General features: G+C 47.5%; 12 protein-coding genes across 12 annotated transcripts; 6 read left to right on the forward strand and 6 right to left on the reverse strand.

Moving 5' to 3' along the window:
- Positions 1-221: 221 nt before the first annotated feature.
- GLAREA_03610 (Metalloproteases (zincins), catalytic) lies at positions 222-1,157 on the forward strand (the record flags this gene model as incomplete). The annotated part of the gene is made up of 1 exon (XM_008083863.1): positions 222-1,157. One exon carries the CDS (start codon positions 222-224, stop codon positions 1,155-1,157), a length of 936 nt encoding a protein of 311 aa, XP_008082054.1.
- Positions 1,158-1,941: 784 nt separating this feature from the next.
- GLAREA_03611 (uncharacterized protein) lies at positions 1,942-2,418 on the reverse strand (the record flags this gene model as incomplete). Its single annotated transcript, XM_008083864.1, has 3 exons — positions 1,942-2,168; positions 2,226-2,284; positions 2,354-2,418. The coding sequence occupies 3 exons, from the start codon at positions 2,416-2,418 to the stop codon at positions 1,942-1,944; spliced, it is 351 nt and encodes a 116-aa protein (XP_008082055.1).
- Positions 2,419-2,858: 440 nt separating this feature from the next.
- GLAREA_03612 (Class II aaRS and biotin synthetase) lies at positions 2,859-4,304 on the reverse strand (the record flags this gene model as incomplete). Its single annotated transcript, XM_008083865.1, has 2 exons — positions 2,859-4,208; positions 4,251-4,304. The coding sequence occupies 2 exons, from the start codon at positions 4,302-4,304 to the stop codon at positions 2,859-2,861; spliced, it is 1,404 nt and encodes a 467-aa protein (XP_008082056.1).
- Positions 4,305-4,863: 559 nt separating this feature from the next.
- On the forward strand, positions 4,864-5,867 carry GLAREA_03613 (Mitochondrial carrier; the record flags this gene model as incomplete). Its single annotated transcript, XM_008083866.1, has 2 exons — positions 4,864-5,014; positions 5,071-5,867. The coding sequence occupies 2 exons, from the start codon at positions 4,864-4,866 to the stop codon at positions 5,865-5,867; spliced, it is 948 nt and encodes a 315-aa protein (XP_008082057.1).
- Positions 5,868-6,686: 819 nt separating this feature from the next.
- GLAREA_03614 (Insert subdomain of RNA polymerase alpha subunit) lies at positions 6,687-7,820 on the reverse strand (the record flags this gene model as incomplete). Its single annotated transcript, XM_008083867.1, has 3 exons — positions 6,687-7,077; positions 7,131-7,699; positions 7,758-7,820. The coding sequence occupies 3 exons, from the start codon at positions 7,818-7,820 to the stop codon at positions 6,687-6,689; spliced, it is 1,023 nt and encodes a 340-aa protein (XP_008082058.1).
- A 2,247-nt stretch (positions 7,821-10,067) lies between these two features.
- GLAREA_03615 (RNA-binding, RBD) lies at positions 10,068-10,814 on the forward strand (the record flags this gene model as incomplete). Its single annotated transcript, XM_008083868.1, has 1 exon — positions 10,068-10,814. The coding sequence occupies one exon, from the start codon at positions 10,068-10,070 to the stop codon at positions 10,812-10,814; it is 747 nt and encodes a 248-aa protein (XP_008082059.1).
- Positions 10,815-11,759: 945 nt separating this feature from the next.
- Positions 11,760-13,663, forward strand: GLAREA_03616 (uncharacterized protein; the record flags this gene model as incomplete). Its single annotated transcript, XM_008083869.1, has 5 exons — positions 11,760-12,242; positions 12,302-12,353; positions 12,482-12,535; positions 12,693-13,342; positions 13,412-13,663. The coding sequence occupies 5 exons, from the start codon at positions 11,760-11,762 to the stop codon at positions 13,661-13,663; spliced, it is 1,491 nt and encodes a 496-aa protein (XP_008082060.1).
- A 684-nt stretch (positions 13,664-14,347) lies between these two features.
- On the reverse strand, positions 14,348-17,629 carry GLAREA_03617 (WD40 repeat-like protein; the record flags this gene model as incomplete). The annotated part of the gene is made up of 3 exons (XM_008083870.1): positions 14,348-16,694; positions 16,744-17,012; positions 17,063-17,629. 3 exons carry the CDS (start codon positions 17,627-17,629, stop codon positions 14,348-14,350), a joined length of 3,183 nt encoding a protein of 1,060 aa, XP_008082061.1.
- Positions 17,630-18,594: 965 nt separating this feature from the next.
- Positions 18,595-19,851, reverse strand: GLAREA_03618 (uncharacterized protein; the record flags this gene model as incomplete). Its single annotated transcript, XM_008083871.1, has 1 exon — positions 18,595-19,851. The coding sequence occupies one exon, from the start codon at positions 19,849-19,851 to the stop codon at positions 18,595-18,597; it is 1,257 nt and encodes a 418-aa protein (XP_008082062.1).
- Positions 19,852-20,490: 639 nt separating this feature from the next.
- GLAREA_03619 (uncharacterized protein) lies at positions 20,491-21,369 on the reverse strand (the record flags this gene model as incomplete). Its single annotated transcript, XM_008083872.1, has 1 exon — positions 20,491-21,369. The coding sequence occupies one exon, from the start codon at positions 21,367-21,369 to the stop codon at positions 20,491-20,493; it is 879 nt and encodes a 292-aa protein (XP_008082063.1).
- A 703-nt stretch (positions 21,370-22,072) lies between these two features.
- On the forward strand, positions 22,073-22,930 carry GLAREA_03620 (uncharacterized protein; the record flags this gene model as incomplete). The annotated part of the gene is made up of 1 exon (XM_008083873.1): positions 22,073-22,930. One exon carries the CDS (start codon positions 22,073-22,075, stop codon positions 22,928-22,930), a length of 858 nt encoding a protein of 285 aa, XP_008082064.1.
- Positions 22,931-23,262: 332 nt separating this feature from the next.
- On the forward strand, positions 23,263-24,594 carry GLAREA_03621 (uncharacterized protein; the record flags this gene model as incomplete). Its single annotated transcript, XM_008083874.1, has 1 exon — positions 23,263-24,594. One exon carries the CDS (start codon positions 23,263-23,265, stop codon positions 24,592-24,594), a length of 1,332 nt encoding a protein of 443 aa, XP_008082065.1.
- Positions 24,595-24,928: the final 334 nt, after the last annotated feature.

The raw sequence follows: 24,928 nt of genomic DNA on the forward strand, positions 1-24,928 counted from the left end.
CACATGTCAGAAGATTCAGTCTTGGCTGTCTAAAACTTCCTTATCATATCTTAAACAGGCTCTACTTTAGGTGTGGATGATTTATAATATACCGAGCCATAATGATACAGGTCTATTGAGTTATTCAAGCTCTTCATGAATGAATTTATCAATCTATCAACTTCTACTTCCTGTTAACCAAGCACAAGATTTAACTAGTATACTATTCTGCATTCAACATCATGCCTATCTCTATCCCCTTAGTATCACTTTGGCTCGGTTTCGCCGCGACACATCATATTCCACACATAATTGCCGTCGAAAAACGACAAGCTCCCGACGAAGAATGGCATAGAGACTACGACGTTTTCCCGAACACCTACATCGATCCCAAATGCACCGAGCAACAGATAGGGATAATCAAGAGCGCCTGGTACGACTCAAAGCTGCTCGCCGACGCGCAAACCAACCAACAGGGGGGCTACGACTACAACGTACCGCATTCGATGTGGTTAGGCAAAGACTGGGTAAGATGGGATAACAGTCATTCTAACGCCGCAGCAGCAACCAACAGACACACATTCGCTATCTGGCAGAACTTTGAAAACCTGAAGAAGCTGTACGCCGGGACGCCAACATCAGGCGGGAATTTTCAAATCCTTTGGTATTGCGATGATATTTATAATGCTTGTGACGGAAGTACACACGCTTATTACAATAATCAGCAGTTAGCCAGCGAAGACTTGGAGATTCACAGTACGATTTTCTGTGATAGGTTCTTCGCGGCAGAGTCGTTGGGAGTGCAAATGGAGAGACATAAAGATAATCCACGCGAGCGGCTCATTATTGATAACTACGAGACGAGTACAGCGGTGACGATGTTGCACGAGGTCTACCACTACAAACATCTCGTGGCTTATCCGTCGACCAAGGACGATGCGTACCATGCGCAGAAGTGCTATGATCTGGCTCATGATCAGGGCACCCCTGGAGTGTATAGAAACGCAGACTCGTATGCTTTGGACGCTTTGGCTATTTACTTGCAGCGGCATTGGCAGACTGTTATTCCTCCTGCTCCGCAAGAGTGGATTGATGATTATATGCCGGCGAGTGATCCTGATTGGGAGAATATGAAGCGTTTCGAACATGATGGCAGAGATAGCGTTGCTGGCAATTAATAGCGGGCAGGGTGTGCCTGCTGTTCTTTGAAGGGAACTAGGTCCTCGAGGGGTACTAGCAAGCGTTATTGAGCATTACTTACCAGCAGTATTAGATGGAAACCTATCTGGGAACAATATTTATTAGAATAAACAAGCTTGAAGGATTTAGAAAGATAGCAGGTCTTTTTCACATAATATTAAGCGAGCCTTTTGAATGTGTCTCTCTCACCTCATGGAATCTCATCTCGTTTAATCTTCATAAAATGACTTTTCATCTAGGTTGACCAGAAATATGTAGTCAACGCGGATTGTTCCATGTTGAGAAAACACTTTCATGTTAGAAGTATTATATTATCCTAACCAAGAAGCAGTGGCTGGCATCAGAAACACTACACCTGAAGCAACAAGAACACTTCTCTCTCTAGTAATTCGAAAACCACCGTTAACATAAGTCCTCTGCAGGCTTGGCCGAAATGCTTACCTTCAATTCCCTAGGTACATCACCACTTAAGTGTTCAATGCACAGAGTGTTGGTAAACCACTCAGAGTGCATATGCATACCCCTCACCAAGATGGTAATTGCCTCGAGGATCCCACACCGAGTCCACGGAGTACACGTCCAACGTTATACAATTTTTTCATCCCGTGGTAGCCATATTTTACGCATTTATGCTCTCCCACCGTGGCTGTCTTACAGATGTCTCCCGTTCCACAACATGTCCACACATCGCACAAACTTTCCCTAATATCTCATTCCACCACATGATATGATTTTCCCAACTACCCCTCAGATGCACGTATCCTACGCACCAACACCACTCCCAGGTCCATACCCTTGTTCCCTTCTCGTCTGCTTCGCATCTTGTGTCTCCGAACCATCTTCTACACCCCCCGAATTTGTCGTCGTCTCTCCTCCAAACCCATGTTCGCTGATGGCTTCTCCATATCTGATATTCTCTGCCGTCTTCTCACCTCGAGCCTTCTTTTCTTCGCTTGCAGCTTGGTCGGATTCGGACTTCTCTGAGGTAGCTGTGACATGTGGTTAGCGCGGGGTTGAGAGTGCAGTTGTTTTGAGGTGGTAATTACCACCGAATTGGCCACTTGAAGTTGGTTTTGGGGGATCGACTATCTGTTTGCCTCCATACCTAATAGGAATCAGCTGTTTTAATCAAATTTGAAATATCGAGATGACAATGCGAGCTCAGTAAACTTACTGAGGTCCCTCTCCTCCAGGCTCAACATCCATAAGCTTTGGATCGTTGCTTGATGTATTTGCCATTTTCCACTTATGTATTTAGATATTTTGAATTATCTTTATTGAAACTCGTTGCTTAAGTATTAATTGATGTATGATATTAAGTCTTGCTTCATGAAAGAAGTTGTCAATTGCTAGTATGAAGAGGAGGATCTAGGGTCAATTTTGGTGGGGTAGGGTGCTGAGCTAGCTAGGTGACGTGTGACGTATTGATATGAGGGGTTCTCAACGTTCTGGCCGGACAGCGAGGAGTATGGCAATAATTTGACAGTCAAATATGCCAAATATGTAATGTAATGTATGGTAGTAAATATGTAAAGTGGGTATTATATCGCGACATATGGTACAGCAAATAGCCAACAGCTCGTCAACATTCCATGGTTATATCTGCTCGACTCCTTCTTTTCGATAGCATTGACCGAACGCAGATTGCCCTCTGCCAAATCTCGGATTTCAACAGTACACTACCGCAATACAACACCTAATCTTCTGGCAAGCGCTGCCCTAACTTGTTCATGAAATTCGTTGGCCTCCTCATTCGTCAACGTTCTCTCAAGACTTCGGTAATTTATACGATAGCATAAGCTCTTCCTTCCTGTTTTGGGATGAGTAAACTCATCGGTTTTTCTGACATCTTCCACAACATCTCCTCCAATCTCTCTTACAATTTCCATCACGTCGTTTTCGTGGAAACTCTGTACTGGAGCTAGCCCCCCGGCTGCCGAAGTAGTAGATGAAGAGGATGGCTGAAGCCAGAATGCAACGTCTTTGTAACAGGCGGGATATTTGGAGAACGGAACATATCGTTTCAAAGAAGTGAGGTCAGATGAGACGCCCTTGAACTGATCGAGAAATCGTGCGTCTTGCGACCAAAACAGACGAATATCCGGTATTTCGAATAAAAGCATTGCGATACGTTCGAGACCGATTCCAAACGCCCAGCCTAGTTGTGAAGGCACGCCTGCATTCTCGAGAAGTTCCTGTTTGACAACACCACAACCAAGAACCTCTAACCAGTCTCCTTGCCAGAAAATTTCGAGCTCCCAAGATGGACTTGTCCATGGGAAATACGCTTCTATCCATCGAACTTTCAATGGTTCGTCATGGTAGTTTGGGTCTGCTGCGATGGCTGCCGTTTTCGCCCTGGAAAATATTTCTACGACCATCAACTCCAATGACCTCTTCAGGTGTGCTGCGATCGCCTCTGCCTCGTCATGCGAGTGACCGTGCTGTAACGGATTCCGTTCAGGATGTGTAGGTGGATTTGGATCTTCGACAATCATGTCATGGGTTGGCAAATTCGAAATATCGTCCCAAACAGCTTGCACAATGTTTCCTCCCGGCGCTTTCCTCCTATCCCACATCCTCGCACCCTCCATCTGGTGGAAGATCGGGTAGTGGGTTTTATCGATCGCATCTCTCCGGTAAACATCGGCACTACAGGTATATCCCACGCTTTCATTTGCTCCGAAGATGGCCAGTTCGTGGGCACTTGTGTGGGTTCGTAACACCGTTTTCTCGTTCACGTAGTACGTGTCTGTTTTGCTTCGCCCAGGATGATCTGCGGGGAATCCCAAAGAGTCGAAATTCTCGTGCGTACTAACAACCGGAAAGAATTTGTTGTAGTGTTTGAAAGTCGGAGAGGGAAATTTGGACTCGACAATTGAGCGGGTTATGGATATGGGGTGATCTGGTGTGTTGTGTAACTCGCGCGTCAAAGAGTTGGCGATCGAGTCTGGTACGTTGAACCAGTTGTCTTTCTGGTACTCCTTGCCACCTAATGTGATTTTACCGGGAAATGCACTCGCTGACGCCTGTTAATTCAAAGGCAATTTTGTAGAGCAACATCAACGAACCTGTCGAGTTATGCCGGCATTGGCAGCAGCTCTTAAATCTCCCCGCAGCACCATTAGAGAGTCCTGTAAAGATAGCCAAAGCCTCTCTGACCGTCGAAAAGCGCTGTCTTCTCGCAATTGACCTCATAGCTAACACATAATGATAGAATCCGGGGAGAGCATTGGTTGACAGCTCCAAGCTTCACAAGCTTCGAGGCTGGTGTGGACCGAAGATTTAGGCTCTTAGGTTCTTCCGTTCCGGTCTGCGCAATGACGGAGACGCTCTGGTCTGAATGTTGGTGGAGTTACACATCATCTCGAATTATTTTCCCAGGAGCACACGACCACAAGAAAATATACCTACACTCACTCGCTCGAACTATTCGTTTACCTGGAATTCTGTCACTCTCTCCCCTCGGCAAGACGTTGCTTTCGGCGCTACTTTTGAGCCCGTCGACCAAAGTCTGCTTGCAAGGTTCCGCGTCTCGGTAATATTTTCCTGGCCGAGCGTATCTTTAGGAATAACCTCATAATTCAGCTTATCTCCGCTCGATATCTTTATTTCTACCCCTCCACACTCTTTTCCTGGATCCTGCTTCTGCGGTATGCTATCACGGTTCGAAATTCTGCTATAATGTCGTCCACGAGTATGTCGAAGTCGCAACAACAAGACTCGGTATTGTCGAGAAAGAAGGCATGGGAGAGAGCGCATTTAAAATATCCCTTCTGGTTTGGTGGAAGCGCAAGCTGTTTTGCAGCATGCGTAACACATCCTCTGGATCTTGGTAGGCATTCTCTGATATTTTGCTGCAGTACAATTTACTAATCTGCATTTCCATAGTCAAGGTCCGCCTACAAACTCGCAGCGCTGACGCTCCAAAATCGATGGTTGGAACTTTTGCACACGTATTTAAGAATGATGGTTTCCTGGGACTCTACTCTGGCCTGTCCGCGTCCCTCCTTCGTCAATTGACTTATTCCACAACCCGATTCGGCGTTTATGAAGAACTGAAAGCCGATTTCACCACGAGCACACAATCTCCATCCTTCCCCGCCCTCATAGCCATGGCATCAACATCTGGCTTCTTGGGTGGAGTAGCAGGTAATCCTGCAGATGTCCTTAACGTCCGCATGCAGCACGATGCCGCACTCGCTCCAGCAGATCGCAGAAACTACAAGAACGCAATTGATGGATTAATACGAATGACGCGTGAAGAAGGCTGGAGAACATTGTTTCGTGGGGTCTGGCCAAATAGTATGCGAGCCGTCCTCATGACAGCCTCGCAACTAGCATCATACGATGGCTTTAAACGAGTCCTGATTCAACACACACCTTTAACCGATAACTTAACAACACATTTCTCCGCCTCCTTCCTGGCAGGCTTCGTCGCAACTACAGTCTGCTCTCCAGTCGACGTCATAAAGACTAGGATCATGAGCGCCAGTGAGAGCAAACCACTTAGAAAGCTCTTGATGGATGTATACAGAGACGAGGGTGTAGGATGGATGTTCAGAGGATGGGTTCCTAGTTTTATCAGACTGGGTCCTCATACAATCGCTACCTTTTTGTTCTTGGAACAACACAAAAAGATATACAGGAGGTTAAAGGGGATTGATGATTCGGCTGGCGAGCCATAAATGGCTGGAATATTATCCACAATCACCTGAGATCAACGACAAGTTCGAAAAGACTTGATGCTCGAAACTCGAGACGGAGAGAGTTTGTTTAGACTTGCTAGACTGGTGGAAATCGGGAAGTAAGAGCTCGAATGGATGTACCATGATAGACTCGAGGGTTGGCTCATGGCCCTGTGGTAAAAGATAGACGAGGATGTAAGAAGGTCTAGAGTGAACTTGGCAAAGATAAGGTTGAATTTCTGTTTTTATACCATACACAAAGTTTAGGAGTTTGGCGGATAAATGCATATGAAGGCGTCAGAGGCGTATATGTCACTAGGGGATATTGTAAGATTACCTAGGTTTCCGTTTTGTGTAGACGCATATTTTGGGAGGGAAGACATTTCTGCTGTTATAGAATAGACAATACAACGTTAAAATGTTATATCTGCAGTATGTGTATCGATAAAGCCATGATTGAAACCGATAGATTATAGCTTCCATTGTATAACAAGGTATGGTTTTGAGTCTTGGATAGCGATTGTAGCTTGAAAGACCTTTTTGGTATGGTTACTACGAATAAGTTTGCCCTTTGCTAAAGAGTCTGGACATTCCAAAACCTGTTAGATTACAGACCACGGTCTAGATTGCCGCCTTGTCCCCATGTGGGTATGATGTTTTTCCCGGAACGCCGTGATCTCATATGCAAGTATTAATACATGGTTTTGTCTCTGTTGCCTTTTTATGGCGAGGCTATTAGAGCCCTCAGAAATTCCTGTTGTTTCGAGATCTCGTAGATGGTGAGTGCGAAACGCTATTACTTTTATCGACCTTTTAACTTCAATTCCAAGTTCCACTTTGTCCATATGGAGTGGCTCCATAAGGCGTCGCAGCTCCAGTTCCTCCCCATCCACCACCATTCGCAGCTCCAAATGGTGTCGTGTAGCCCTGGTTATCCCATCCACCGCCATTCGCGCCGCCACCAATATCCGGACTTCGTGGTGGTTCGTAATCAGCTCCATTTGCGCCACCCTCGCCCTCACCAGTCAAGGCTGCAATGACCGATGCTAGCTTTTCTTGTAGGACTTTGATTCCCTGCTGAATGATGGCATCTGGTTCCAGGTTTCCGACACTCTCTACCTCGAAATAAAATCGTTCGGGCACTGCATCGTAATCGAACGGCTCGCCTTCTTGTGGTGGTTCTTCCCATTTGACATTTTCACTTTCAGGCCTAGGGGGGGTCAGTAAAGAGGCCTTTCGGCGTACAAGTGCGAGTAGACCTACCATTCTGCTGCGGCATCCTCCTCATACCACAAATCGACGTGCTTCAGCTTATTATGTGGGTCGTACTCGAAACCTACAGCAGATACTGGTGCCCACTTGGCATGCTCTTTTGCGATTCCCTTCTTTGCAATACACTTCATGCGCAGTTCCTGGCCCTGGCGCAGCTTGCAAATAACAGTGCCTAACCCCTCTGGATCTGTGATCACTGGACTTCCTAGATCTCCATTCCCAGATACGGCCTCAACTACCAGATCCCGTGCGTAGACTTTCATAATCTCATCTCCTGTACATCGCGCGTGCAACGTAAGAGTAACGCTGCACTTGTCGCAGTAGTTGTCGCAAGAATCACAGTCCCGTGAGTATTCGATACTGTCTGCATTTTTTGAGTTTAATGGAATAAGCCCCAACCGATGCGAGATAAATTCATCTGCTAGTACCGATGTGTTCGCCGCAATTTCTACGAGGTCAATTGCCATTGTAGGGACCTCAGCCATGATGACCCGTCGTATCGAGTTCGCGAAAGCCAGATCCACGTTTGATAATTCGAAATCGACCGAATGCGGCGCAATCTATCATCTTGCGCGTGAGCCTCGCCTTCATGAAAGACTTAGCCTCGCGGGTACTTACAACTGGAATCTTCACGATAGGCCCGGACGCCTCCGTATCTAACATCATCGCATCGTAATCCATCTTGAATGTCTGGCGTTGACCGAAAGTGGCTTTGGCGCAAGGGAGGCTGAGAGAACGTAGGGACGAGGCTTCAAGATGTTCGGAACAGCTTTCTAAGCTTGTTTGAGGTGGATCGACCGAGGGCAGTCTGCAAGGCTGAGGTATCCGATCAAACAAGTGTTGGGTACGTAGCAACGCCTCTTGCTGTGGATTTGCGATTCGTGCCTGCGGTGATGTTTGGGGAGACGCGTTGCGATGATCTTGAGGAGGCTGACGTCCAGGCAAATTCTAGAGAACAATGCCGGCGCGCATTCCTGCACCCTTGCCAGATGCGGAAAAGGCTTGGATTAGTATCACGTGGAGGCTTCGCTTAATCCCAGGGGGCTTGATCTTTTTTATGTCGTGGGATTTAGCGGAGAATCGCACCGCGCGACATAGGGAGGACATGACAAAGGAACTTCCACTTCCTCCAACAATTAACTAATGTTGACATATTTTGGAGCTCCTTGCAAATTTGAGGCTGTTCTGCACAACTCAGCACACGTGTCTTCCCAGGTATAATGGTCTCAACAACTTTTCCTTCGCCACCGAATGACTAGAATCCGTACTCATAGGTAAACGTTGGGGATCCTCTAAGCGAGAGTCAATAGGAGAAGACCCAGTGATTATTTGAAGGTAGGGATTGGAGTGTTAGAAAGAAAAGAAATCAAGAGAAAGACGTTAGCTTCGCCGAGTCTTGTCATTACCCCGTAGTCAGCGGGGTTTGTAACATTAAAGCGCTGAGTTGGCATGTTAGGTGTTGGTACTCAGCCTCCTTTGTAGCTCGTAACAGGTTACCGAAGTGTCAAGCCGGACAAACCTTCGTCTAGAACACCTAGACCGGTTATGATAACATTGTTGAAAGCAAGCTTTCAAGAATCCACTGTATTGGGGTGCCACTGGGAATTGAAGTCATGCTGGGTCTGAAAATAAGAAGTTGGAAATTAGTAGAATTGACTTGACAGGAGCTACATGGCTGAAGATCAAGAATATCCAAGAATATCCAGACAGGATACGAGTAACGACACTCTGTAGATCCGCAGATTGACAAACGGAACGGGATATCTACGGATGAGACTTTCTCGGTTGACTGCATGTGATGCCGCTTAATCAATAAGACTTTCAAGCTCATCGCCAAGATTTGTGGAATCAATAGGTATGAACTTTCGGACCTGGATGAGGCAGGTGAAGCATTTATCAATTGCACTGCCCTCATCACTCAAACCTCCAAGAGGTGAGCTACCTCCCCGTAAGTATCATTCGTATGCAGCCAGCCAATCTCTGTTGAATGGCTTCGTTGGATACCGCAAGAGTGGTACTGCAACCGATATTGGCGCTGTAGATATTCTTGAGGAAGGAAGAGAGTACAGGAGCGTGCCGCCGAAGACCACAGCGCTTCCAGCCCATCCCATATTCCCGGAGTAAGGTTAATAATATGAGGACAGGATGGGGAAGACTGGCTATGATCTGGCGCTTGACTCCGGTCCATGGGAATGATCAAATGTTTGTTCGACTCGGCAGTGTTCATGATCACGCAGATTCTAACAAGCATAAATCTCACCAACAAAGAGTTGGTGTAATACTCGGGAGTGGTTGATAGGCGCGAAGGAGAAGTAAACTGGTCCTTTTGACGCCGAACTCACGAGGATGAATCCCGTTTGACACACGTTTCAACACTCCCATCTCCACGCTCGAGCATTGGATCTCTCTTTTGCACTGTCGGTAGTGTTCCAGACTGTGTGCGCGTACACGTAGCCAAGAACGAGCGATAATCACCATGCATGCTCCCAGTCCCGGGCCGTTGAGGTCGAGCTCCAGCGATCACGATGGAGTTTGTCGCATCTGTCAACCCCTCTCAGGCCCGTTCCGGCAATTCGATTGGCACTTCTGGTGGCTGAGCTCGTCGAATATTCAGCGTGTCTGGGTTACGCGACCGGCCCAGAAGGTGAAAAGTCAGCGACCAAGCGGAGCGGTGGAGCGAGCGACTGGAAGCCACAGAGGGAGAGAGGGTTGGGGAATGACGGCGAAAAGCACAAACCCTCCGAGGCGCAGCTCTTTCTGGCTCGCCCCCGGTCCAAATTATAAAACATATCAACTGCCCGCCACCATTGAACTCGACTCATTATTCAACCAGGACAACAGGACAACTTCACATTCATACAAGAACACTCACAGACGTACTCTTCCACTTCTCAACATATCTACTGAGAAAGTACCAAACCACGCACCATGTCCTTATCACCATCCCCAGAGTCTTCGCGGCCATCGTCGCGATCATCCCGCAAGCCGATGTCTATAGATCTGTCGAACCTCCCACAACTCATCCAGCCAACTCCTCCTTCGAATACCCTCATCATCACCAACCTGCAAGACCCAGAAATCTTTCGCGCAGATAACCTCCAAACGATCAAGGACCTCGTCAACGCTTCTGCGCCAATCCACTCATGGGCACCACTTAAGTCTTTCCGCCGCATTATCGTTTCTTTCTTCGAGGAGGATTCCGCTATCCGCATCAAACAAATTCTAGATGGCGAGGCTATCATGGGCGAGCGAGTAAAGGTTTATTTTGGACATGCGACTTCGATCGAACCTAAAGACGAGCACCTGAACCTCCCAGACGCCGGAAAGCTATTCTTCATTTCCCCGCCACCATCTCCACCACACGGATGGGAAGTGAAGATGGAAGATGCGCCAAACAAGCAAGTTCACGCAGAGGATTTGGCAGAGGCATTGGCAAAGTTACATCACAGACCAAGAACCGATCTACCTGCAAGCCCGGTTAGCGATGGAGAGACTGAGGGCAGAACACGAAGCGGATCACTCGTTTTGTACAACCCAAGTGAACATGGTCTTAGTCCAAACTTGCCAGCGATCTCACTTGATGATATGACTGGAGATATCAGCCCGATCAACGTTGAGAAGCCACTGCTAGCACACACTTCAAGACCTCCACTCGAATTGATGGACGAGTCATGAGACGAGGATATACAGAAAACAAAACTGAAATTATCAATGGCGTTTACGGGGCATGGGAAAGGCGTCAATACTTTGAATTAAACAGCTCTGCGTGTGCATTGAGCGTAGGAATAGCGACGGAGTAGTAGGGTTCTAGATGAGCGCTTGTATGATAGCAAAAGCACTTGGGATTTAATCTCAAATTGTAAATTGATTTCTTTCTCACCATACCAAAATAACTGCTTTGCTGATCAATACACTCCTTTTACTGTGAATCTAGTTGGATTTACCTCCGTCACGAGATTGCTCGAATAGTAAACATCCTTAACTCCTTCCATGCAAGCACGCACTCCAAGCGACATCCCATCCGTCTTCCCGTCTCCGCCCTCCTCGCCACCTACGAAATCTTCCAACAGCAAAAAAAATCCAGAACCTTCACCACATTATTATCGAACACAGCCCCAATCTCAACTCCACCGCACCTTCCAGATTCACAAACTTGCATTTCTCGCATCTCGGCATGCATCAACCATTTCCCCCCTCGGCAATCGTGAAGCGTCAAAATGAAAAGAACTTTAACGCACCCCACACTAGCTCTTCGAAGGATCAATACAGGGATCTGATCGACAGTAGTGGGGGTTCGTTGGTGTGTGTGCTTAGCCGGCAGATAAAACTCCGTACTGTTGAAGGCGGGCCTTTTGTAGGTGCTGGATCTGGACAGTGAGGTATGGGAAATATGCGCTACGGAGTCGTGGTGATGTCCATGATGCCCATGTGATGTCCGAGTGGCAAGTCATGTTTCCTCTGTTGTGTTGGGCTACCAACATGGTAATTCACTTACACATTCCCTTTCACCTATTCCCCTGGTCTTAGTTTATCCTGAATTTACATTCCTTGTCAATTGCATTCGATCATCAGTTCTACTGCATAGCCGTCTGACAGCTCTTTCTGCGCGTGGGTGGCGATATGGCTTGGCAGGCCTGGAACCCTTTTTACAGGAAAGATGAGAATACGAGATATGTTTATGGATATCAGTTCCAGTGGACGCCGTTACATCAGACTGCGGAGGAGTTGGAGTCGTTGAAGTTTAGTTATGATACCCTTGGCGAGAGGGCGCTAAATCGGCTTGATGAGATTTCACCACCTGCGAGCAGTGGACATATTCCGAGGAATAGGGAGAGGGAAAAGAGTGATGAGGGTTTTGTTAGGGTGACGAAGACGGATGGTGGTGGTGGAGGTGAGAAAGTAGGAAGTGAGAAAGAAGAGAGTAAGAAAGAGGAAAAGAAGAAGCGAGATTTATATGAGTTATTGAAAGACAATGCGTCCGAGGGAGGTGCTTTAGGGGAGTTATGGGATCAAGTGAATACTGTTCCTGATTGGGTAGATTGGGATCAGATTTCAAGAGGTCAAGATGTGTTTTACAGATATGGTGGTCCTGCTTTGACAGCTGTAAGTTCTCACCTAGTTTTGTGAGCGGTGGAAGAGTATTCACTGATTGGACATTGTAGCTTGCATACCAGAGTTTATTAGGAGGAATGGCTGCTAGTAGAGTTACAGAAGGTACGTCTTTGAATTTTGAGCCCCAAAAGCGACGAATTTCATGATGTTAGGATGAAGTGGGGCGTTGGCTTACCTCCACGGCTCCCCCTTTTCACAAGCGAAGTTACACGAAGCTGACTTGACATTAGTACTTGCACGCACTGGAGGCTTCTCACCTAATGTTGCGAAACAACGAATGTTCGGTATGTAATTTCTCACTACTACTGTCTTTCTTCATTTATCAGAAAGCAGACATTTAATAATGAGGTCTTCCTCGCCCATCGGCCAATAAACTCTTGCCTACCTCTTTCTTCAACTCCCAAGCCAGACTTCCACTTAAAACTCACTAACCCCACCCAGAAACAACACAACACATACTCCAATGCACCCTTTCCCTCGAATCCATCCAACCCGGCGGCGCCGGCTTCCAATCCACCATCCGCGTCCGTCTCCTCCACGCAGCAGTCCGTCGTCGCATCCTCGCCCTCGCCAAATCCCGACCCTCCTACTACTCCGTCGCAGACTATGGTGTCCCCATCAACGACCTCGACAGCATCGGCACCATCTCCACCTTCTCCGCAACCCTCGTCTTCTTCGGCATCCCGCGCCAACTAATCTGGCTGCGGCCCCAGGAAATAGAAGACTACGTCGCGTTATGGCGTCTCATAGCGTACTACATCGGCGTCGACTCCTCCTACTTCTCTACCCCTGAGCGCGCCCGCGCCATCATGGAGTCATTGATGGTATCGGAAATCCATCCCAGTGAGATGAGTAAAGTATTAGCGAATAACATAATCACCTCGTTACACACCCAACCGCCTGCTTTCGCATCAAGACAGTTCCTAGAAGCGAGCGCGCGGTGGATGAATGGGAATCAAATGGGCGATGAACTCGGAATGGGACGGCCTAGTTGGTATTATTGGGCTTTGATGGCTGGACAGTGTGCGTTTTTTTGGGTGGGCAGTTGGTTGAAGAGGATGAGTCCTAGAATGGATGCACATGGTCTCAAGGTAAATTCTGCCCTGTTCCCCTTCCCCCTCCCCCTCCAACCCAAACCCCATTTATATTAACACCCACAGTCCCTCCGCCACCTCCTGTACCAAAACATAATCCACTCCAAAACCTTCGGTCTAGGCACCGAGACCGATTTCGCATTCAAATACATCCCGTCGTACAACCTCGTTGTCCCTGATAACGGGGACGAGATGAGCGGTCTGATGGTTAAGGGCGTGGAGAGACGGAATCTATTGACGCTTGTTTTGGGGGGTGTTTTTGCGGGTGGTGTGTGTTGGGCGTGGACGAGAGGGTTGGTGGAGGTTGTGAGGTGGTGACGGATGCTCGTGAGATTTTGGATTGCCCTTATAGAGGATTGATGTCGGAAACACGTGGGAGTCAAGTGCACAGAGAGTATTGTTGATGGGTCTCAATTGTGTATTGATTGTGGGCTTGCCGCAAGATACTATGAGGAAGGCGTGAGCATTTTTAGAGGGAGTATTAACATAATCTAACATATTGTAACATTATCACTTGGGCGGCATAGGAATATCACAGAGTGAAGCATAGTGATCCAAGTTATAATTTGCATTGCATATGTATGCATCTGCATTTCATCTCATTAACGCGAATAAGCCAGAGTATCTCCTCGCGAAGATGTACCCCTCTGCCAGTAACGCCATGCCTAACCAGCCTTATCGGTGGTCCGAAAAATCTACCACGGCCATAACGATAAGTTTCCACCTTGTCCTTAGACTCCCAGCAACATCAGCACTTAGCCGCCTGCACATCAGAACGAGTGCCTTAAACCCAAAGTCACTACATACCCCTAAACCCAAAAGCAACGCCATACAAAGTATCCCTAAGCAATTGCCTCGCCGGACTCCCACGCTTTGAATAATACAATCTAAAGAAAAACTGACACGAACCTCCTAACTCCACGTACCCTAGATATTAAAAAATCAAAACACCCCCCTCGCCCCGTAAATGAGAACCCGCCTCTCTAATGTAGAAATGAAATGTTATACAGAGCTGATAATTGGATTCCCAGCTGTTTTCGGTCGCTCCGGCCCCGGTTCCTCTTCCATTACGTCGTTCGATTCGGCTTTTGTCATCCTCAGCTTTTCGTCAAACATCGAAACGAGACGTTCCGAGTATTGGTCGAGCAAGCCTCGCATCAGTACTTCCTCATTCATCGTCTTCGACTTGAGACTACGTTCTCCAAGTGCTATCACCGTCAGTCGTAGCTCCTGATCGAGCTCCCTTAATAATTCGTCCTTTACAGGTTCTGAGGATAACAACTTTTTGCGATAAGATCGCAGTGTTCGACATGCGGATTCTGTAGACATGTTAAGCGTCCCATATTCGCTGAAATTCCCAGTCCCTCTGACTCGACCCTTGGAATCGTTAAGAGATGCTAGAGAAGGCCTCCTCATGTCTTTCACTTTAGGACTTGGTGGGCTCCGCGAGCGATTGCGACCGGTTCGGCGAACGGCGGTGTCGTCAGAAGATGATGGAAAATGCTTCGAGTTGGCCAAAGACACAGGCGGCGGAGCCAACGCGGGTGACTGTGAGGTGAGACCGCCATATCGGGATGTTTTGCGTCTCAAAACCCGTGGGGGAGATCGGTTACCTGTGGGTGTAGGAGTTGGAGTTGGCCGTTGAAACTCAGCCATCTCAGCTCTTGAAAGCACCCGTCTAAGAGGTGGCCTTGCCACTGAAGTATCTCTTGGGGTAGATGGATCACCTGTGAGAATAGAAATGTCTGGAGAATCTTGTGGCTCCGCTGGGTTGGCAGACAGATCCCATATCATGATTGTACCGTCAGATCCTGTGCTGACCAAAGTTTTCTGATCGGTTCCAGGGCCTTCCAGCAGAACAACATCCTCTACTCCAGCAGTGTGCCCCCACTCTTTGTCAAGAAAAGCACCCGTCACAGCGTTATAAATCCGAACCGATTTATCAGTTTCAGAGAGTCCAGCAAGAATGGTTGGGTGACCTGGAACGATGCTTGGTGCGCCCATTGCGAGAGCACCTAAGACAACGTTATCTATGCCTTCACTGTCAGTAGCTCGAAATGAGCTCAGTAGCTTGCCGCTAGTGATGTTGTATGTCCCAACACTTCGATCAGATAGGGCAACGAGCAGATTACCCGCTTGGTCTCCAACACATGCTGTCATGGACTTTGGGGCGCTCTTGAGGGAAATAATCTTCAATGGAATGGCCGCCACTTCGTGCTCGTGTGGTGCCTCCTTCTTCAACACTTGTCGGACCTGTATGTCGCGGTTTGCGGAACATGATATCAACTTCTCTCCATTTTGGGTAAAGAGTATGTTGGACACGCTCGCCGTGTGTTCATTTAGTGTTTGCATCAATGTCCACTGGCCAGATATCAAACGAAATAGCTGCACGGTCTTATCCCTCCCGCAAGTAGCTAGCATCACCTCGTTTCCATTTTCGTGCAGCGCAATGTCAAGAATGTCGGAAGAGTGCGCTCTTGCTTCGAACGTGACATTTTGACTTGTTACGTCAATAACTCGTAGAACACCAAACTTGTCACCAGTGACTAGAAACTTTACACCGACAGAGGCCCGCACCACGAGGCACTGGTTATGAATATCTTCTTGTGAAGCAGACTGTTCAAGGTTCGTCTTTAGCGTCGCTTTGCAGTTACCATCTAGATCCCAGAAAACGATCAGACCATCTGCCGACCAAGTGATGAAAGACGCTTGCATCTCGTTGGGTTGCGACAATAATCGTACTCCTAAAACAGCATCCCCGTGAGCGGGGAATGGAGTGCAGGTTGCTTTTGGTGGTCCAACCAGATCAGATGTGGCTTTCGATATCTCAATTAATTGCTTTGAATTGATAGTTACGAGGTTTCGACATGCATACCCCATAGCAAGAAGATGTCCATCATCAGACGTCACACCATCTTCCTCAAATGCGATAGGTGACTCTGGAGAGCTGGCTGGTGTCAACAATTGATCCAAATTTAAGGTTTTGAATCTCCCGTTTTGCCCTCCTATCCTCACCAGACGCTCCTGGGAATCCACAGCCATACATGCTATAGAAAACCCTGTTGAGGCTACCTTTACTATCGTCGTACCCTCCATATCGTCGAGCAGGCAGACGTCACCTCTGTCGGAGCATATTATCGCTTTCGAATCAGATATTACAGCAATTGTCGTAAAGGTCGTTTCTAGAAGTGGGCCGAGAATAACGTTTCTTCCAGAAAGAGTTTTAACCATACCAATCGGTGGTGTGGGCGTTGGTTGTGGTGTGCCATCCAGCCCGAATCTTGGCTTCGTAGGGGACGAGCTTCGAGGCTCCTCAATCCTCCATACTTTGACATGCCGAGTGCCAATGCTGCAACACGTCAGTATATAACAAGTCTACATTAAATTCGCAAGCTTACGTAACCACACTGTTCCCAAGCCAGAGCATTTGTCTGATATTCGTAATGCATTTCCCACTCGAATGTAATTTTGCACTTCCCGTTCTTTGGTTGATAGACCACACGTATAGAAACCCATCTTGAGGTGACCCTAAGCTGGCCAAATATCTGCCGTCTGGGCTGAAAGCAATGGCACTAACTCCAAAGCAATGTCCGTTCAATATAGCTAAAGGAATGTCTGAAGAACCATTTTGAAGAGAAAAAATAAGTACGCGGGGTTCCACGCCAGTCTGTAGATGCGTTAGCAAATTTCATGTCATGAGGAACCAATAATACCAACCTCGCCGACCGCCAACAGCTTTCCGTCACGGCTTATAGATAAACATGTGGCAGCTTTGATTCGACCCCTCGCGGTCCCAGACTTTGCGTTCGGCGAGTCTGCGAGATACTCAAGTCCAGAATGTGGGGTAGAAGGCGAGTAAGGAATTCCAGCGTCCCTCAGGCCTCCTAATGTTCTATTCCTCCCATCATTTGCAACGTTGGTGGGGGTGGATGGTGTTCCGGCAAAGCTACTGACGGTTTGCGAAGCGACCGCCGAAGGTCTGGCTCGGAAGAATCGTTGAGTCGTGTTGGATGCATCGTCGATATTAACAACTACAGTAGCAGCACCCGCTGTGTAGGCGAATATGGGTTCGTTCGGTAACGTATCGAATGCAGTCGGTGAAGAGACTGTTGTCCCAATTACTCTTTTCAGAGAAAGCCCGGATTCGTACGGACTGCGTGTTTTATAAGGAGATTTTGGCCCACGCTGAAATGGGGTATTTAACGGTGTGAGTTTGCTGTTCAATCCTAGGCCCGTGTTGGCAGAAAATATAGAGGTTCTCGCGTTGGTGGGTGTGGACGTCATCCTGAAGCCATGAAGATGCGGCCAATTGGGGAAAAATTATAATTATCGAGCTTCTCGAGTAAGCTTCGGAATCAACGGTACACCAATTGTATTTCAAGCAGCCAAATCAAGGGTTTCGCCTTGGTGTTGTTGAGGTGAATGAGCGAAGAGAACATGGAAAAGCTATGTTTTGGTGTTAGCTGAATCCGCTTGTGCGATAAACAAGACGAATCGATGGTACTAACAGTGTGGTGATCAATTGATCAGAATCAAAAGCCGAAAACAACGCGTCATGAACTGATGGAAAAGGCGCCCTAATTTGGCAATGAGGACGACGGACGAGGAAAGCGCACAACAAAGAAATTTCCAACGAAAGAAAGTGAGGTTTCTCAGCTTTCTGCAAAACGCGCTCTTCGATCGTCAGGGGATGGATTGCCCCTGTTGTTCACCTGCAGTCGGCACAGGTGAAGGGAGTCAAGGGACTCGAGGACAAAGGCCGTGTGCCAGCCAACCGCGATAATGCAGGCGTTCACGGGCCACTCACCGCCCTGAGGATAGCTCTCGACAGTCACACAGCACGAGCAGTTGCCGAATTGACGCTGTCAATGCGTTATTCTCAAATCATTTCAAGATGTGTTGGTCAAACTATACGATCGTTTTCATTTAGTTGGTTTTTGAGAGGCTATAAGGCTGACATGTGCTGTCGCTAATATTACAAGCAGCATTGTTTCTGCATAATACAACTCTCTGTATCAATCTCCACGTCCTGCAATTAATGCACTCGCTCTTCGCAGCCGCTATTCATACATGGCTCGCTATATAAACATTTTTGGACCCATTCTGACCGATGTGCTTCTCGATTTCATGCACCGGCATCGACATCGACCCAGAATATCCACTCGTTCGCCTCATATCTATTCCTACAATCGCCAAAATGACTACTACTGGTAGTTTTATTCCAGATATATCGTGCTCGTTTTCAACACTCAACTATCTCTTCTTCGTGTGACGAGTTCCGGCTTCTCATCCTCCCCTCTGTAACTTGTGCCAACTGAAGAAGATCTGTTCTCGCCAAAGTAGCCACCTTCTCGGCGGCTCGTCGTGACCAATGCCGGTATGATTCGAGAGCTCTCGTCCGAGGTCGCTGGCCCCTTCTTCCACTCGGGTTTTCCACGTCCAATTCCCTCGTCTCTCCATCTGCGAGGCGGCTTCACCCCCAACTCAGCATACCTACTCCAGACTCTCTCGCCTCTTCTGAACCATCGCATCTCACGATCAATCTGAGTTTCCGCATCGGGCCGCCATTTAGATTTGAGTATTCGACGGATAGCATCAGGAGAGATTTTGAAGTGCTGTGCCAATACATCGGTGGTGTACTGCTCTGGCATCTCTGCGTGAAGGGTGCGTATACCAGCTATCGCATCTGGTGACAAGCGTTTTTGTGGATTCCACCCATCTGGAAATCTCTCTTTCAACCTAGCTTTCTGCACCTGCCATGGCTCTTTTTGCGGGGGTACCCAGTCATCCGTTGGCGGCTCGGTTTTGTTTGGTGGCGAGCTATAGCTGATAGTAAAACCTGCTTCCTTAGATTTAGATTTTATTGTGCTCCGTTCCGGGGACGTCGAATCTTCGGATATACGCTGCTTTCTCCTTTGATTCATGGACCGCAACGGTCCCGAAAACAATGAGTCTTCCTTGGCAGGTTGCTTCAAGCCTTGATGAAAGAGCGGTAATGGCTCAGGATGCAGCTCGGTATCTAGGATTTTCGATCGTGGCGAAGAAGCCACCTCTGTTGCAAGAGCCTCTATTGCTTCAGGTGTCAGCTCCGCGAAGGCGCTTTCGAGATCGATACTGGCCTCCGGCGGCTGATTGGTGACCGTAGAAGATTCTGCTTCGGCAGATATTTGCGCGCCGGACAATGGCTCGACGTTATCATCTTCGATTGCTGTACTGTTGCTCAAGCGCGTGTCGCCTTCTGAGGCGGTAATTTCGCAATCGAGTTGGCGATCCAGCGTGGACGCCCCATCTGTTTCATTTTGTTCCCTTGCCACGATGGGTGCTGCTGCCGTAGAAGAGTTGTGCCTTCGTTGAAATTGTAGAGCAGTCGGTACGCTCAGGGTTCTCGCATACGTTCGCGATACTTGACGAAGAGGATGGATTTGCGTCGAATACACTGGAACATTGATTTGTGTGACTGTCCGGACGAACAGTCGCAGCGTATTAGCGCTACAGCTGCAAGCCATTGTAAAATGGGTGTGTGAAAAAATGATGTAAAAGAAAGGAGAGGCATTCTAATGTTGATGCTCAGGCAAATATTTCTGCCATCTTATCGAAGGCGGTGTGCATATATTTGTTTTCCAATACCGAGCTCGAGAGCCCTCCAGCATCTCAACTATTCCAACCTTCGCCAGAGATAGTCCGCATGCGGGGAGTCCACAATCACATTGCCATTTCGAGCACGATGCGAATAAAAAGGCTTCACTTGCTCAAGACACGACTATCGACCACATCATCTCGTTGGGCAGCTTCTAGTATTAGTCTGAAGCTAGGGGTTATACGTTGATACGAAATTTCTACAGGCAAGAAGAGGATTAAAGACTTCTTATGGGCACTAAGGATTGTTTAAGAACTTTCAATTTAGCCACGCATACACTCCATGTACCCAGACATCCTGAAGCGACTATCAAGAACATGTCCGTGTCATTGAAAGCTAACAAGGCCTTGAGGCAAGCTACACACTGAGTAAGATTTGCATTTCTGATTATACACTATGTCACCCCCATCTTACATATCAAATACTCGCTTTACCTACAATGAGTTAATTTCAGGATTGTGAATTGGAAGGGGACCTCTTACCCGTGCCAAGCTGTCTTTATCTCATATTACGCGCCAGTACTCGTTGGAACCGCGCTCGACGTGCTTGTTCCGGTTCCACCTCCACCTGTTGCCTTTGCTACTGTTGCTTGCACTATCTGGCCTGCCTTGTTGAATATGATATTCACAAGAGCGCTGAGTGGCGAATAAGAGAATGTCTTCTGGATGTTTCCATTGGAAAGAGTTTGCTGTTGTCCTGTGAAGGTCATGTTGTTCAAATAGCTTCCAACAATGGTGCTTACTCCACCGACTTCCTGGACGATGTTTCCTAGATTGTCGACAAGGAATGAAAGTGTGGTTCCGCCTTGTGTAATGGAGCCCAGCAAGCCATCCACAGCTCCGACTACGTCTTCTACGATACTTGTAACATTGTTGAGGAGGTTGATAAGCAGAGGGTTCAAGTCAAGTGACTCAAAAACCCGGTTGACGATATCGACTAGGTGCCCCAGGCGAACAATGAGTTCAAGCTCTGCCGAGACATCGGTGATTGTAAGATTGACCTGTTGAACAGAAACTGCAACTCCAGCGTTGATGGTGACAAGACCAGCAACCGCAGCATTCAGGTTGATATCCGCTTTGAGGTTATCTACGTCAAGCTCAATTCGACCAACAGACAAGTTTGGCACGTTTAAGTAAACGTCTGGCGGGCTGGAAGCATCATAGGCACTGCTGCTCGTTGTTCGTGATGTCGTGGCATTCCCAACACGGCTTGATGACCTCGAAGTTGCTGTTGCGCTGGTTGGTGATGCAGCTGGCGTGGTAGGTCTGATGGTCGACGCGGAAGTTGGCCCTCTTCGAGTAGATGAAGCAAGTTGAGCAGCCTGACCGTACGTGAGCTGAACGAAAGCGAAGAAGAGCACAACGAGGAAAGCGAAACGGGATGCCATTTTGATTGAGGATTGAGCGCGACCAAATGAATGTGGTGAGAGAACTCAGTACCTAAGAGCCTTCGTGTGAAAGTCAGTGAGAGTGGAAACAGAATGTTGCTGGCCTCGAAGTTATTACATAGAGAAATGCCGGCATTGAAACTTTCCGACCACCACCGTTACATTCTAGACCAAGCTGTCCCGCGAGCTTTTCTCATGCAATTACGGATATTTTACAAAACCGTCATGAACACCCGATTTGGACGTTGATATAGGGGAGATATGGGTTGAAAACTTGGAATATTTCCCCAATGTTGTATCAGGTCCGAGCTAACCTTGCCCTTTGAGCATGGATTCTCAGGGGCTCGCATGGTATTTTGTCGCTCCGCAGCCTCCGCCCAATGGTAATTGGCAAATTCCCATCACATCCCATCTTAATCTTCCGACGCTTTCCTTGTTACGTGCGGAGAAATATCTCGGTACCAGATATCAAACGGCATTGCAGCTGGGGATTTTAATCGAGATGAGCCTTTTAGTTCCAAGTTCCTGATGGCAATCTGGTGTATCTCAGGATGCCCGTCCTCTTCAGAATCCTGTGAGGAAGTCTCTTGTGTTCTTAGATCATTGTATATCTTTGCGTACATTCTTGTAGAGGTAATTATCTGTCGTGTCTTTGTCGAGCTACATCTGACTTCTCATAGACTTTCGGTACTTCTCAGCAACAATGGCACAAAGCATTTTCAGCCGAGTTCTCTATGTAGGCTTGTTGGCCGTCCCAGCTGTAATGGGACAATACATAGGGTACTCATTGACAGACTCTGGTGATCCTGACTCGGCTGTCTACGATACCGCATCAACTCCTTCAAATTCTTCAACGAGTTATCCTCCGCCCGATGTATTTCTCAATGCAACTGTCCACGTCGGAGAAATTGACCTGACGGTAACGAACATTACCGCCAAAGTAAATCTGCAAGCAGAAGTTTTGAGTTTGCTCTCATTCAACGCTGGTGTCGATGCGTCGATCGATAGGGTTCGCCTGTTGATTCAAAATGTCGATGCCCACGTTGTCCTGGAAGCCAGGCTGTCAAACCTTCTTCTTATGATTACCGACGTGCTCAATTCAATTGATCTGAACCCAGTCATTGCGACTTTGGGCCAAGACGTTTCGCAGATCATCAATACGACTACCGGTGCCCTCGGTGGGAGTTCGACGGTATCCAGACGCTCTTTCGAACTAGAGCAAAACATCCTTTACAGTATCAACGACTATTCGGGAAACGCGCATACCAATCGCATTTTAGCACAAGATGGAAACCTTGTTGACCAAAAGCTGGACAACGGTGGTCAAATCAGCAGCGAGGTCCCAGTAGGAAACTATTTGCAAGATATGACCTTCAACGGATACAACAAGAGTGTTTCGCGTGGTGAGGCAACGCGAGAGCTGGAGTATGTTTATAGTCCATTTCCGGGACTTAGTGTTGTGGCTGCCGTATTTACAAGGGATGATGGAACTGTGACGGGCACTCAAGTTCTCAGTGAAAGTGGCGGAGGTGGATCAAGCAGTATTTCGAATGATCTATAGTTCATTCGGAAGGCGATATTGTAATTAATAGCAAGTTGTGGCCGTGATGTATCTAGATATGGGAGGACTAGGCCATTTTCAGATATCGTATTCACGTGAATGCACTTTCAAAGATTGAACAAACCAATATTTTTCTCGCATAATCTCACCTTGCAAAACATCACTACTTTCCCACAGACCTTACTCTGCAAATGTTCAACCCCGCTCATCCTGACCTGTACGCAAAGTCATGTGTCCATATGCTCACTTCGTTGATTTGAAAAAATATTTTGACGCCAAGAAAATTGTCAGAAGCACACCAAACCCATGATTCGCGTTACAGCACCCCATCAATGTCCAGAAGATGTGTTCGAACAAGCGAAGTCGATAATTCAATATGGCTAGATGTCCGAGAGGATGCATTTCGCCGACATCTGGTAGAGCTTGAAGAAAGAACTAATGCAGTACCAATCGCGCCTCAGATATTTGATGCATCAAATTGGAGTCCAATCTATCCATATGCTACGGGATGCCATCACACTTTGCCACTCGAAATCGAAATGCGACTCGCTGATGATTTCGCATGTCTAGCTGCAGTCGAAGAGGGTGCGCAAAGTGTAGCTGCTGTCTGTATCGAAGAGCACACCGAGGACGCGAAACTCACCCTCAGATTTGCAGCTCTGGATACGACACTCAATGACACTGTCCAAGAAGCCTTACGAGAAATTTCCTCCCTCTTAGCAGTAGTATCTGTTCAAGATACTAGCACCATACCTAAATCCCTTGATCGGCTCTTCACCATTGTCGTTCGTTTGCACTATCGTCGTCTCCTCGCCAGATTGCGTTCTAGCAAATGGGAGAAGCCGGCATATTTGTCCAAGAGCCACAAAAAGCCTCTCTGGCAAGACTTCAAGAATGTACTCCATCGAGTTCAGTTTATGTACACCAAACGCGAAAAGCGTCAAAGACTGGTAGTTGAGCAACTTCTTGGTGAGCTAGAGCAAGTCTACAAACAATTTGATGAGGCCTCTGAAAATGATATCGCCAGTTTGGAGGGTCTCGTAACGTCAAGCTATGCGACAATTACTTCACCGGAGATCCAAGACTATGTTACTCGTTTAGAGGCAAGTGTTGGCACTTTGCCAACCGCGCAAGTTGCTTCTGCCATCAAATCTCTGAAGCAAATTCAAAAAGTGGCAGCTTACAGACGCATTTGCATCTCCTTACTCGAAATCGTACAAGAATATCCTCAGTTGTTCGATACAGGAATGTTGATGGATTTCGTGGTTCCTTTCCAAAGCGTGCCAACAGCAATAGGCTACGAAGAATGGGCAACCACTTGTCATGTCCACGCGGAGATTCAACTCGCCGTACACTATGATCTTGTGTTCCAAAACAGTCAACCGAACTTCTTGCCGCCACGAGTCATAGGCGTATCTAAATGGTTATGTTATCTCTGTTACCAGTTTCTCCACGCACATGGTCGTCTGTTTCCGTCAAGAACCCACGGCAGACTATACGACCAGTGGACGATTCCAGACTTAGCTGAGTTCGGCCACGATACTATGAAGCGTTATCGAGCGGCCGTCAAACTTGTCGATATGGAAGTTCTCAGGCACATAGATTGCGAACCTGAACTCCGGAGACTAGAGCCGATGACCAGCAACGACGTGTATGGGAAGTAGCCTGAGTTAATGGTAGGGCTTACCTCACTAATCTCGATGCTATTTACATGTTTGAATCATGCGTTGCACTTTGTTTTATCTTTACAGCAAACTCACATGTTTCTGCTAAAGTGCATACCTACTCTACGGGCTGTCAAACTTATCTGGACTTTTGTCAACAAGAAGACGCTTGTGGCAGCCAATATCATCTCGGTTTAAAGACGTCGGTTCACTCCAACAGGCGGAAATAGAAGCATGTGAGAGGTAAACATAAGAGTTGGAATCTGGGTTGACTCACATTTCGAAAGCAACTCCATCCACTGGAATCAGTGCTCTTGCCAACAAGTATACGATC

This window comes from Glarea lozoyensis (genome assembly GCF_000409485.1).
Source record: "Glarea lozoyensis ATCC 20868 chromosome Unknown GLAREA2, whole genome shotgun sequence".
NCBI lineage: Eukaryota > Fungi > Ascomycota > Leotiomycetes > Helotiales > Helotiaceae > Glarea > Glarea lozoyensis.